Source organism: Mustela putorius, unplaced genomic scaffold (assembly GCF_011764305.1).
Source record: "Mustela putorius furo isolate JIRA1106 unplaced genomic scaffold, ASM1176430v1.1 tig00003834_pilon_pilon_pilon, whole genome shotgun sequence".
NCBI classification, from domain to species: domain Eukaryota; kingdom Metazoa; phylum Chordata; class Mammalia; order Carnivora; family Mustelidae; genus Mustela; species Mustela putorius.
Window position 1 is genome coordinate 112576737 of NW_025421987.1, and position 14310 is coordinate 112591046.

The 14310-nt window shown below is 48.8% G+C and overlaps 1 protein-coding gene across 6 annotated transcripts in view; it reads right to left on the reverse strand.

Moving 5' to 3' along the window:
- Window positions 1–420: 420 nt before the first annotated feature.
- The window catches only part of TBC1D5 (TBC1 domain family member 5), a 554967-nt gene continuing 541077 nt past the window's right edge, over window positions 421–14310 (reverse strand). For all 6 annotated transcript variants that reach the window (XM_004773530.3, XM_004773529.3, XM_004773531.3 and 3 more), the window contains 3 exons: window positions 10750–10829; window positions 9813–9962; window positions 421–4436 (listed from right to left, as the gene is read on the reverse strand). In XM_004773530.3, coding sequence (XP_004773587.1) covers window positions 4134–4436; window positions 9813–9962; window positions 10750–10829 — 533 coding nt within the window. In that variant the 3' untranslated portion in view covers window positions 421–4133. The remainder of the gene's footprint in view (window positions 4437–9812; window positions 9963–10749; window positions 10830–14310) is intronic.

Here is a 14310-nt window from a genome sequence, read left to right on the forward strand (position 1 = left end):
ACCACTGGTCTCATAGTTCTACCTAAGCCATACAGATCCCCTTTACCTTTCCTAGTTTGTCATTTATGACTTGGAGTGCATTCTGCACTGTGGCCCTCATCAAATCCCAGGTCAGCTGGGTGTATGCAAGGCTACCAGAGCAAACCTGGTGTGTGTGTGTTGAGGGGGAGGGGTGAAGAGAGGGTGGCAAGCTGTTGGGGCCTTGCCCACAACTGGCTTCTTGGACCAGTAGGTGGAGTGGGGCCCAAACTGGGGAAGAAGGGACCAGAAGAGTTAGGCGTGAGCCCTAGGTCACTGCCTCATGTTGTGGTAAGCATGAGGCCAGCTGGGGGGCCCCGCTGGCTGTGCCCAGGACAGGTTTTCTCTGGGTCAAGCCTGCTCAGCACTGATCCCCCACCTGGAAAAAGTCAAGCTACATTCTCAGTTTCACATTAGTCTTTTATTATTACCATATTGAATGGGATCACTTTGCCAAAAGGCGAGGTCATTTCTTAAGTCAGGATGAGTTACAGCATAAAGATGAATGAGAACAAAGCAATAGGATATAAATGGCACAACATGATATTCCATAAGTCAAATGAACTGTGCCATCGTGAGACAAATTATTATGACAACTTTTACATCAAAGTGGTCTCAAGCCTGTTTACAGGAACTTTTTATTTCTTTTTAACACTATAAAAAGAGAGCTTTTGAAAGTTAACATGGGGAAGCAGTAATGACCCGTGCGTGAGAAGGAAGCCCAGCTTGCCAGGTGCTGTCCTTGTTCATCCTGGCCGCCTCTCCCCGCCCTGCAACCCCCCAGTGTCCCTGCTCTGGACATTCAGGGGCAGGGCCAGGTGTGTACCTACAGGAGAGGGGGTGGAATGGCCCAGTGGGCCTCCATGGGACAGCGACCCAGAGGGCCTATGTGTACCTCCCACTTCCCCCAACTCTGGTTCTATAACGACCCAAGTGGGCAGCTTCTTAAAGAAACAATAAAAACAAAAATAGGAAATCTGAGTCGACTCTGATAGGTTATCTATCCTTAGCAGACCGTATAACTGCCACTGAGCGTTATGTCTGCTCCTCGTCTCTGACAAAGTGGAGGCATCATTCGTGTTCGTGGTGGGCAATCAGACCCAAAGGACCGGTGCATGGGGCTGAACTCAGATGCAAAGAAGGCAACGCCCAGGGAGGCCTTGGTTTATTTTCAGTCACGCTCATTTTGCAGTGATACTATCTCTTACAGACTGCAGGTAGCAGTGAGCATTAGAAGGAGGTCAACTTTGGAAGAATAATTCAGTATAATTAAACGCTTGAAGTGTTTTATGACCCCTTGGCATATACAAAAGGTAAGGCAAAGTCATAATGATTTTCTTCTCCAATCTGTATCTTTCATATACAATGTAGAGGTAAATTTTAACTCAAATTTCCAAACTGGTAACAGAGGAATGCATGAGACACAGGTACCTGCATTAAAAAACTGGAGGACAACAAAAATTCATCTAAGCTTTATATATATAAAATATATTTAACTGCTAATAATCAAAACATGAGAGGGCTCCACTGATTATATTTGTTAAAGGAAAACAAAAAAGATTTCAAATATTCAGGACTTTAAAAAATGTGCACTCAAACATAAGTACTTGATAAAATAATAAAAAAAGAACACATTCTTTAACAGCACTATAACTAATAAAAATGCAAACAATGCTCAACTATGAAGAATAAAAACAAGTCACTTGAAAAGATTAAGAGAGTAAGAACAACCCTCAAACCCCACGGACTATGGGAATTTGAGAGTGGCACTGCCCACCTCTCACTCCCACACCCTCATGTTACTTTCTTTCAAGGAGGGAGTGGCTCATTGGGGACCAGAGAAGCAAAGCCTCTGAGAGACCCCCTCGGTTCTCACGTGGCACGAACGTGGAAGCACAGAATGGAGGACCTGCCCCTTGTGTGTTGGAGGGCTGGGAGTTTTCGAGGACCGCTGACCACCCAGCCAACTGCAGGCAAGGAGCCTAGAGCCTTGTCGGGGAGGTGGGTGTCTGGTGGCCACTGTGGGCCCAGTGATGCTGGACTATCAGGACTCTAGCTCTCAGGGCAAAGCAGGGAACTGGGACTCACTGCCCAGGGGACAAACATCTCCATGGCCCTTTCTACTTGTGTCTTGGGAGCCCTGACGGGGGCAGCCCCACACTTCTTAGAACTGAAAACACTGACAACGCCCCGAACAGGTCCTCTGAGGGAAAAATAATGGCAACCGTGTGCAGCTGCAAGGCCAGTCACTGCATGGGGACCTTGGGAGAACACAAAGTGGGGTCAAGGTGACCCACGCAGGGCAGTAACTTACCCAGTGAGTCACTGCCAGGGGGTGCTAAGGAGGCCACTCCACGGGGGAGCCGGACAGCTCATCAGCTTGACTCTGAGTAAGCATGGAAGGCCCAACAACCCTGTCACCTGAGCAAAAGCAGAGTTGGTGCTCCTCTCCCATGCTCACGTGTTCACAGGTTCTCCTGTTAGAGTCTGAGGACAAACTGCAGAGCTATCTGGAACCCTCTACAGTAGCTGACTCCCAGCCATCACTGCTTTCTTGGAGAGCACGTGGGGAATCAGGTCACTGTCACACAGTCTGCAGAGAAACACAAGGTGAGCAGCGGGAAGGACTGTAAACGGCGTCTAGTCTTTCACTGGTTCATATGAAAGCTTCCACCGCCCTGAGGCCTTGCCCTCCTCCGAGGGGAAGGCCTGGGTACCTGTCACTGCAGGGCGGACACTGCAGCTATCCTGTTAGAAGTCCGGCCTTCACAAAGGACAGGGAAGGGGGCCTCTCCGGGCCCTTTCTTCTTAAGGAGAGAAACAGCTCATATGATGCTTTCTGCCCAGCGAGATTCCACAAGCTGCCAGTTGAAAAGGGGAAATCTCTATTGTGTGCCGAAGCCCAGGAAGGCACCGGGCCGGTCAGAGCTGCTCCCACCTCAGCGGTGGTGCCTTGGACGTGGTGCACAACTGACCCTGGGCCCTGCAGCTCCTCTGCCCTCCCAATGAGGGAAGGGCTGTGCACAAGTCCCACGTATTCCTGACTTGCGGAGCATTCTGTGGGAAGCCCTGCTCCCCTAGAAGGGAATCCAGGTCAAATACCCGGCGACTGCTACTTTAAGGCCAATGGGAGGTCCTGACTGTGGATGGGAATGAGCTTGGGTTTTTCCCTTTACTTCTCAGTTGACAGGTTGACCGGTGTATTCCAGCGCCGAAACTAGAGAAACTACACCAGAAAACAGACCATCTGGGAGATGTCTGTTCCACAGTCAGGATCACATTTTCCAATTCAAGGAAGTAATATTCTTATGACTTCTGAAATCAGTGCAGCAAAGTCCGGCTTAATGGGACCTTGTTTTCTGGTCATGAAAGATTCTAAAGGGGGAAATACAATCGTCTGAGGAGGGACAGTGATGGCCAGAGTTGATCTGGCCTGAGGTTTGGAAATGTACTCTTCAACAAATGAAAAAAACTCTAAGTTTAGACCCTGTTTCTAAAGGTCACTGTAACTTTCTGAGAGGTCAGTGATGGGTTTTTTTCAGCCTGGAATCCACCAGTTCTAGTCCATTCTATTGTATTTGGCTCTGCTGTATGGCTTCCTAAAGGAGGAATGAAATAGGCTGAGAGAGAGACTTCCAGAGAGAAAGCCTTCTTGATATCAATTTTCCTATGCCTGATGCTCCGAGGGAGGTCAGATTTGAAACCAACTCTTCCTTCTTCTAGTTATAATTAATGGAGTTGCCACACCTAATTCTTAGTTGAGGAGAAGAGAAGAGACAGAGAAGGGGAGAAGGGGATAGAGAAAAATGATTCGAATTGTGGTTTGGTCTTTTGATAGCATGATACTGGATACTTAACCCCCGTCTACCTCAGAGCGAAGGTGGGGTGGGATAGGGCCCTGAAAGCCCTGTCTGCATTTTGGGGAATATCCGTCTGTGTACTCTGTGGCCGTCTGTCCTTCTCTAGAAGGTTCCAATGGGTTGCACTGAGGCCACAGGCATGCTGGGAAAGAAGTGTTGGTTTCAGAGGGGTCTCCATTGGGGAAGCCTCAGCTAGGCCCAGGGGCTGCTGAGGGGGGTGGCCAGTCCCCAAGAAGGAGGCCAGGGGCACTGTGGTCAGATGTCCAGGGGGCTCACAATGGTGAAGCCAGAGTCCTTGCTGTTGTTGCTGCTGTCCTCATCAGGGCTGGAACTGGGGTTGCTGGAGGAAGCTGAGGCAGGGCCCATCAGAGGGTCGGAGAACACCAGAGGGGAGCGAACCAGGGGCTCGCTTCTTCCAGAGGTGCTTCGGAGGGTACGAAGAGGCTGGGCCTGGCCTGAGAAGGACCCCTTGGCACTGCCTCCCTCATCTTCCTTGGAGACCAGGATGAAGTCATCTGCGCTCCCTCTGTCCATGCTCCCTGGTGTTTCTGAAGAGGCCTGTGAGGTACAGTCAGAAGTACAGGTGGGTGAGAGAAGATTCCAGTGAAACAAGAGAACTAAGCAGCAGCCCTGTGAGCTGGGAGAGCTTCCCAGAAGTTTAGGCCCTGTGCTCTTCTTTGGAAAGCTGCACAGTCTGGGCCTGCTTCCCTGAAGCCCCAAAACTTCCCAATGGCACGGGGCCAGTTCCTCTGAAGCTTGCTGCTGAGTTCCCGGGGCAATAAAGTAAGCCTCCAGCTGGTTAAGTTACGAGAGGCCGGCTCAGGGGGCAGGGAGCAGGCTGGAGTCCCCACCAGCCTCACGTGGCACCAAGCCATGCGCACCACCCATCTTTCTTGGGCTTGACTTGAGGACAAGGATGGCCTCTCTGACCCAGCGTGTGGTCACCATGCACAGAGATGATGTGCATGGATGTGGATCACACAGAACTGGCTCCCTAACGTAAGCCCAGACCGATTTTACTACCTGTTTAACAAAGAGCTTCTGGAAGGCCCAGTGTGTGTGTCTCTGGAAGGCACACCGGCTCGGCCCAGGTGTGCACTTAGGGGCCCCCTGGGACAATGCTGGTAAATGTGAAAACCAGGAAGTGCAACTATAAAGTGTATGGCAAAAAACATAAAGACAGAATGGCTTTATTCTACTGTTATTTTCCTTTCATTGCAAGGAATTATGAGTAGCATTTAACTAAAAAAAGCTGACATCCATGAACCCCGGGAAAGGTTTTGGGTTAAACCCAAAGAAGCTCCTGCCCTCCCTGGGGCAGATGTAAAGCTACGGTCTACCCCAAGATGTTCCAAAGCCAGCCTGACAGAAAACGTGCTGACGTAAGTGGACGTTGTATCCACGCCTGCTCAACCGCCCTCCCTGTCTGCTCTCCCACAGTGTGGGCGGGGGGAGGGAATGGGAACTGGCCCCCAGGTCTGAAGTCTGATGAGATGTAAAGACCCCCTTGGCCGGAAGTACCCCCTGGGTCCTCTAGCCCCCAGATTGGTATGGCCTGGGCCACCTGTGGACAAAGCCGGGACAGGCAGCTGGCAACACTTCCAGAGGAAATCTGGGCTTGTCTCTCTGAACTACATGTACTTGGTGACATGGCTGAGTGGCTAAATAATGGCTCAGGTGCCTTCATCCTCTGACCATTCATTCATCTTTAAGATCTTCAACTGGGAGAAGAGAAAGAATTATCCTGAAGATCACTAAAGTAACAGGCCTTGAAGTGCCTCATCTCAAGTTTTAAAGCTGCTTACATTCCAACAACACATTAATTCTTACAAAACTGAGGAGAGACACAGAACGTAGCACTCAGGCAGAAGAGGAGGCGATTACTGGCACCAGGACAGTTTAGGAGAGAAAGACCATCCCACCATAAGGTGCACCCAGTAGGGGCTGTGCCAGCCTCACAGAGCCTGGAACAGACATGTGCGGGTGGCCCCTGCATTTGCATGTGGGGTGCAGGTAAGGCTGGGCGGGATCTCAACTTCACACTTCTACCTCCAAAGTGTGGCCACGGTTCACATGACCGTTGTCCTGAACTGTTCACTGTGAAACCCTTGACTTCTCACTTCACACAGGGTCTGGGGCTAGAGTGCTGCTTGGTAGAGCTTATCTGAGAAAATGAAAATAGCACGTACAGCAGGTCCCATTTTCAGAGTGGCATCTCTACTACAGAAATACCGTGATAAGCTATTCACCTTTAGCTGAGAGTGAACACATTACAAGATACTGAAGAAGAGAAATATGTTCTAAAGCCTGTGCCTGGAAGTGAAGGAGGTTCCTACCATCACTAATTATCTGGCACATTTCTGGGAAACTAGGGAAGGTGAATTCTAAATGGTGGGTCATCTTCCATTCCCCATTCCCAGATAAAATCAAAAGCCGACTCAGACAAAGCCCGGTACAGTTGGCAGGGCCTGGATAACCCCCTTCTTTTGGTACCCCTCCTCACCTTTCTATTGCAGATCACACAACGATGCCCAGATCAGAGACCTGCTGGCTTGGCCCATGTCCCAAAGCAAATGAAAACAGCTCCCTATTCTGGACTTCCACCTAGAACTTTTTCCTAGACACGAAGATGCCTTCCTTCTGGATTTCTATACAACCTTACCTGCTACCTGGTTCTGTTTATGTCATTTACGAAAACTTTGGTAATTCCTAGGTCAATTCTCTTTGCCAAACACAGGCAGTCACTATATAGTTAAAGAAGTTTTTCAACCTGTCAGTCCTGCTTAAAACTGGCCAAGCCCTCCACAATATATAACACCTCTCCCCCAACCCTGCTGTTTACCTGGCCTCATTTCTTACCTTTTGTTTAGGGTCATGGAAGGTGGAAGCGGGTGAGCCCAGTTATAGACCAGCTCAGCAGACATGTTCTAGAGAGGTGGAAGTGTTCTCTTTCTATGCTAATACAGTAGCACCCAGCCACATGTGGTTACCAGCACTTGAAAGGTGGCTAGTGTGACAGAGGAACTGTATTTTTAACTTAATTCTATTGAATCTTAATGAATTTAAATTTAATTTTAAATAGATATATGGCTATTGCCTACTATATTTAGACAATGCAGCTATAGACCATACAGGTAAAAATAGGGGCCCCAAGCACCACTGAGGCACATGAAAGGAGCTGGTTAATAATGAATCCCAGGGTCCTGCAAGGTCCTGCCTGCCACTGGCATAGATTTGAATCAAGTTTACCAAAAACCTCCCAGATGAGTATGTGGAGGACAGACTCTGCGAGGGAGGGACAGAATGTGGCTGTCTTTACAGAATACAATTGTGCCCCTGCCATTTTCGGAGCTAGAGAGATGATTTATGAATCAAATGGAAAGAACAATATTAGCCACATCCCCATCAACCAATGGGGAGTGGGGCATGCGCATGCCCACAAAGGAAAAGCCCTACTGAAGTTTCTGATAGGGAAGGACACTGGCACGGGGATCCTGAGCCACCTGCCCCAAGGGGGGAGGTCAGCCCAGTCCTCTGCACTATCTTTCACACATACTTTAGTGCTAAGCTAAGAAATTGAAGGCATTCCTAAGTTAGGGAACTGTTGCACAACCTACTCCAGCAGTAGCACTGCCTAGTACCACTCTCCCCCCTAGTCTCAGGTCCTCTGTTTAACTGGAAGCTTGTGAGCAGGGGCTACATCCCATAACCCCGAACAGACAGTGCCTGGGAAAGCAGGCCCTCAGTTCACGTTTGGGAGGCAGGAGGGGAAAAGCCTTCAGAGCTCCCACTTGGCACACATGTTCCTGACCAGAGCTAGCCCCCAGCCCCATCCCTGTCCCCATAAGCAGTGAGAAAGTAAGTCAGCCAGTTCCAAGCCCTGAGTGCCACCAAGGCTTGGGACAGGCTCTTAAGGAAAGATGTTGGGTCAGGACTTCCTGCCGGGGTGGGGGTGGAGGTTCCTGCATGAGTCTAGTCCAGATTCCCTCAGCTTTCTGTGGGACTTGCTGCTTCATCTGGGACTTCACTTGCCTGTCCTCCTGAAGACGTGAAGAGAGCCCTGCTTCCCTATTTTTCCCTTCCTCAGGTAAAACTTCTTTCAGGAAGGTGGAATTTGATAAACTGTTAATACCCTTGAGGAAGAAGCCCTGGCAGGAATGACAAAAAAAAAAGCCCTACAATTTGCCCCTCTCCCACTTTTCTCCTTTAACCCTACAGAGGAACAGAGGCACAGAAGGCAACGGTGGGGTATCTGGGCACAGAACGGATTGGCGGTGTTTTAAAAGCACAAGCAGAGGCAAGAGGCCTCTTGGATGCTGCTTGGGAGTGCGGCACTGCGACGTGTCCTAGCTCATGTCACTGGCGTCACACTGCTAGCGCACCGAGCAGGCGCACGGGGGTCTGCGGGGGCAACAGGTAGTTCTTAACAAATGTTGGAACTGGGAAAAACAAGGGCGAAGTATAATCAAGAAGCTTTAAATGTAGCAAATTCATGAGTGTTTTTGAAAGATCTTTTTCAGTATTACTTTTATACATTCAACTACAAAAAAATTCACACTCAATTTTAGAATTGTCCATTAAAAATGGTTTGGGGGCAGTGAGCCTAAGCTCCACAATATTTGAATAAAGAAATGATTATTAAAAAATCAAGTATCAGTTTAGGAAGGAGAATCTGGAGGAACCAATCAAATCAAACTTGCAACATTAACGCTGTATCCATGTGGCCAAAGATGCAGACTAATGGCTCCATGAAAACTTCCCTTTAAAACTGGACAAAATTAACCACAGAAAGTTCTCTCTCTCTCTCTCGCTTTTTTTTTTTTGAAAGCTCTCTCTTCTTGAAGAGTACTCTTGGCGGGGATACTCTTAAAACTAAAAAAAAATTCCCATTCTAAAATATCTTTTTTTTTTAAAAACCATAATTTATAAGCATCTGGATGCTAGTCTGAGAAAGAGTCTTAGATGAGACTTTACTAATCTGCATTTTTCGTAAGCCAAAAATATATTATTAGGGATTTTTAGTCCTATCAGATAAAGCATCATGAAGAAGCACGGTGGAGCTGGAGGCTTGCTGGGTTGGGACAGGAGTTCTGAAAACACCATGCCTGGTGGGCCTGTGCTCCTCCTGGGCCTTCACTGTCTCACTGGTAAAAGAAACAGGACTAAGCCCACAAGGAAATTCCTGAATCCTTTTTCACTGGAAAAATCTGTGGGTCCATGTTAGATTAAATTACATACAATGTCAACATCTCCAGAGCAGGGGGCAGCAAACTATGGCCCATTAGCCAAATCTGGTCTGTGGGCTCTTCCCCTAGGTTGTCAAGCTGAGAATGGCTTATACATTTCTAAAGGTTGTAAAAACAAACACACCAAATACAAAAACAACTACGAGACACAGACCATATATGGCCCCCGAATCCTAAGATATTTACTATCTGATCCTTTATGGAGAAAGTTTGCTGACCTCATTCCCTTAGAGGATGGACATTAATGAGGAGCCCTTCTCTCCAGAGAAAAAGGTAGCCCAGAGAAGTCCACTGAGGACAGCACCAGGAAAGCAGGAATAGCACCTCCTGTGCTAATGGGGACTGGAGGCATTAGCGGGAGGCACCAAACCCAAAGCTGTGGCACAGGGGTGGGTTTCTAAGGCCACACAACAGGACTGGCAGGAGGTTCAGGCTAACGCTGCCGCATACAGGTCTGTGGGTTGTACACTGCGCAGCTCTCAGAGAGCGTGGTCTCCTGTGGGGCACTGGAGCATGCAATTTGCCTTGCTACAGAACCTCTGGTTCAGCCACCTGTGGTACCTTATAGTTGAACTTTGCACATGGTAACGTGAAATGACTTTGGGAAGGTTTTGTTAGAAGTTTGAAGACCTTACGTGAATGTGTCCTCAACAAGTTACTGTGATGTTGTTCACCAGAGCTCTTATACCTGCTTGGTGGCCCCAGGCATTTGGTGGCTCTGGTCTTGGCCTTGGCCACTGGAGCAGTAGTGGTCATCTGAGATGGTGATCTGCTCATTCTCCTCAGCTTCCAGCTGACTCTGGTTGAAACGCAGGGAGCCTTTTAGAATGTCTTTGATCTAGTTTTCAAAAAGGAAGAAAATAAGTGACAGAGACGGATGAGTTTGTTTTGCAATACTAGCTAAACCTCTTAACATTTAAACTAGGCTTATCACTGACCATTTTTTTACTAGTATGGATATGAATATATTCCCTTAAGAAAGGAATAACAGAAAAAAAAATCCAGCTCTATCAAAGCCATGGATTTACTAACGACCTAGGAAAATTTCAAAGTCTTGATGGCCAGGTTCTCGCAGGTAAGCCCTGGGTGTCACATCCTGGGCAGTTCTCTTGTAGCAGGAAGTACCATTGCTTACCTACCCAGCCCCACCGAACAGCCCTTAGCTATCAAAGCAGCTGCACCCTCGCTGAGCTGTTAAGAACACAGGCAGACATGTGAGAGCAGCACGTTCTTTTCATTAACATGTATGTTCCAAACAGCCCTCCAAGGGTTGGGGAAATGTGGTCCTTGTGTGTCTGAGGCCTGTCAGGGGTGCGGGGGTGGGGGGGTGATTATTACTTGTGCTCCAGCATGGATTTAAGGATGAAGAACTGAACCTGCTGCGGGGCCACATAATACCAGCTCTGGGGGAGGAGCAAACAGAGTGGCTTTGGTAAGAGGAAGGAGCAAGGGTGGGGACAGAAAACTAGCTTGGGCTGCAAGCTTGTCAGACAGAATCGCTAGTGTAAGGAGCTGGGGAGTCAGATGGGCTCCGCCCAGGCTACGGTATGCTGTGCCACAGCGTGCCCTGCCTGACAGGCACGAGAATGGCCAGTGGCTCTCAAAGTCAGATCAAAGAGACATACCTGTTTTAATCCTGCCAAAGAAACCAGAATTTGATCTTCTTTTTCCAAATTTTCTTGTAATATCACATCTTGAATATTTACTGAAAATAGAAGAATGACATTTTATAACTAATGCTCTGAGTGTAACTTATCGGCCAGCCACACCACAACTTGCTTGGAAATTTTCCCTTCCAATTCCATGGCAAGTATTTCACCAAAGGTGGCCTGCTCAGCTGCGGATGGGGTGGATGTGGAGGACAGCAGAGCCCAGCACGTACAACCTTCCCACCAAGGTGACACAAACACATTCTTGCAATGACAGATGGGTCTTTACTTCCACTGGGAGACCCGGGCTCCTCCTGCTAACCTCTGCTGCGAATGGCCCAGAGCATGTAGCCAGCCCTTGGAGGAGGCGTTTCAGCTGTGCTTCCTACACCATCTCATGGTTCAGTGATGTTAACTCACCTCCCTCTCTGAAGACCAGGCTTCAGAGTTAATAAGGATACCATCTTTAAAGAGTTAAACAGTAAAGCATGTTGTCAGTTCAACAAAATGGTAAGAATAATGGGACAAACTCACGGAACTACAGGCGCCATCAGACAACAATGCCTAAGGAGTCAACCTGACATCACCTGGGGTCTTCATAGGAGCAACTTCTCTGTGTCCTCAAGGAGGCTCACCCTCCGGTGAGAAGTCCTCCTTCCAGGCCTGATCTGAGGGATCCAGCAAGTGAGCTGTGACCGCCAGGCTCACACGCAGTGGTCCTCCGCGCTCCCCCTCTGCACCTGAGGGAGGCACATAGCCCACTCAGGGGTGGGACCTAACAAGCTCGGATTCTCAGGGGAGCTCAGGGGGAGGAGGCAGAGTCCTCTCCCCACCCCAGGGCTGGGCAGGAGAATGCATTGGTGCGGGTTACTAAAACACACTTTAAAAAAGATACCTCTATGCACACCAATTGAATGATCTCTACAATAAGTATGCTTACCTTCCATTAACACCTGCTTTCTGATTTTGTGGCCTTAAAGCACACCTACGGGTGCCTGGGTGGCTCAGTGGGTTAAGCGTCTGCCTTCAGCTCAGGTCCTGACCCCGGAGTCCTGGGATCAAGCCCTGCATCAGGCTCCCTGCTTAGGCAGAAGTCTGCTTCTTCCTCTGCCTGTTGCTCTCCCTGCTTGTGCTCTCTCTCACTCTTGCTCTATCTCTGGGAGAACAAACAAAAACTTCCTGCCCCATGCTTAGTCATTCACTCAGTAGAGCTGTCCCAGTCTCAACAGGGGACTCCACAGTTCCATGCCGGGCCCCCTTCAGCCACCAGAGTGATGTATCACTCCTGCTTGCTTACCCCCTGCCCTGCTGGTGACAGCTGCAGAGCTGGCCTACTGTTCTCTTGGCCTGCAGGCTCTGGGCCCGCGTCCATGTAGACTGGCTCCTCCTCATCGTTCAACTCTGGTCCCTCCCATGTTGCCTCCTCAGAATGGCCTGCCTGCTCATCCAAACTAAGGGAGGCCAGGTCACCCTCTGGTCTCTGGTCTCTGTCTCGGCATCTCTGTTCCTATTTCACTGTTTCACTTGGTGCTTGTCACCAGCCGGCATTATCACACGCATCTGCTGGCTTGCATGTCTTCCATCTACCTCAACAGGATATAAGCTCCGAGACGGCTGGTTTAGGACTCTACTCTCAGCCCTTAAAATAAGATTTGCTGCATTTTAGATACACAGTTAAGTACTGACTGACTGAGCAAATGTGGCAAAACACTTTTGGAAGTTTCATTTCAAAATACTGCTATGCTAAATATTTCCAAAAGTATCTCCAGTGAAGGAAAAGGCAAAGACTGATACCATCAACATGAGCCTGGCTGGACAGTTTGTCAGAATCTTCAACGACAGCAGGTCTCTAACCACACTGACAAGTCTTCTCACACACCATGGAAGAAAAACAGTAGCTCTGATTTACTCAGAAAACGTGACTGTAGTTTCTGGCTAATAATAAAGGCCTGCTTCAAAACAAGAAAGCAAGATGAATGGGAATGGAATAACAGATGTAATTAGAGAGGGAATGTTTTTGGTTTCCTTAAAAGCCTGTAACAATTTGTTCTCTCTCAACAAAAAAACAACACAGAATCCACTCAACAAGACATAAAGGACAGCCAACTGGAGGGGACTGACAAGAACCAGTTACATAGGCCTTTCAGAGATTGAAAAGGTTGCTTTTGTTTTTGTGACAGCCGGGTTTTTAGGGCAGAGGTCTGAGGGTCTAAGGGCTGCCTGGGGCAGCATAGTAGTACACAGTAGCTGGCTAGTTCGTTGGGGCGCTGAGCTCTGCCCTCCTGAGATACAAGATGGGACAGATTTCCCAACTTCTGCTCTGTAAGCGGGGGCAGCAGGGGAAGAGCTCCTGGGCCCTGAAAGGATGCTCAGCTAATGGATGCAGGAACACCCCAATGTCTGGAAGAAGCATGGGGATCTTCTTGGGTCCAAGGAGCGAATGGAGAGGAGACCACTGGAGGCCATACACAGCAAATCAGGGGGCCGGGCCAAGTGGGGGCCCGCTGCCCTGACTCTATCTGTAGCTCCTGCCTGCCCCTTTGATAGTCTGCTGTGCGACATATCCCAAATTGCTTGGCTCCTGCCTCCAGTTTAATGTGGGGCCCACGGTCAACAGCAACAAGGACCGAAGGCCTTTAAGATCATAGGCTACAGGCTAACAGGGAAGTCAGTCAGGGGCTCCAGTGGCCACCAAAGCCAGTAACTACACAGGGTAGATCTCTCCTCTGAGGCCAACAAAGACCAAGAGGGCACTCAGAGGCCGTTCCTCAAATACCAAAGAGACATATGAGCTGTCCTAGCCCCCTGACATCATCCTGGCAGGGAGAAGAGACAAAGTGAAGAAACCCTAAACTGTGGGCATTTGTTCATATGGAATGGTTAACTTGTAAGAGACCAGGCTGCCTTAAATTGGCAAGTTTAAGCCTTGGACTGCTGTTGGTGGGAATGGAACTTCAGAGTGAGATTTCTATGTACCCGATTTAAATATATTATTCAGGGGGCGCCTTGGTGGCTCAGTGTGTTAAGCCTCTACTTTCAGCTCAGGTCGTGATCTCAGGGTCCTGGGATTGAGCCCCACATCAGGCTCTCTGCTCAGCAGGGAGCCTGCTTCCTCTCTCCACCCCACAACTGCCTGTCTCTGCCTACTTGTGATATCTCTCTGTCAAATAAATAAATAAAATCTTTAAATATATGATTCAGTATCCCACTAGGCAAGTACCAGTGTCTCCCTGAGATCTTACAAAATCATTGGCCACTTTGCCTGAAAATCCCAGGAAGCAAGTCACCCCAGTGTCCTCTTTTGGATGCCACAAACCCCTACTTGAGTAGTGGTGGCGATGAAGGTGGAAGATATGACTGTATGGGCAAGCTGGAACAAGAGAAGCCACTGTCTTTCGTGACAGGCCTAAGTGGGAGTAATGCTCCATGATCTAAAGTCACACTCTATCAGAGCATGAACAGCCAACAAGCTTAGAAGCTCACTGCTATACTGTTCCTGGGTCAAGAGGTGGGGCCACCCCAGCTCCACCTTCCATT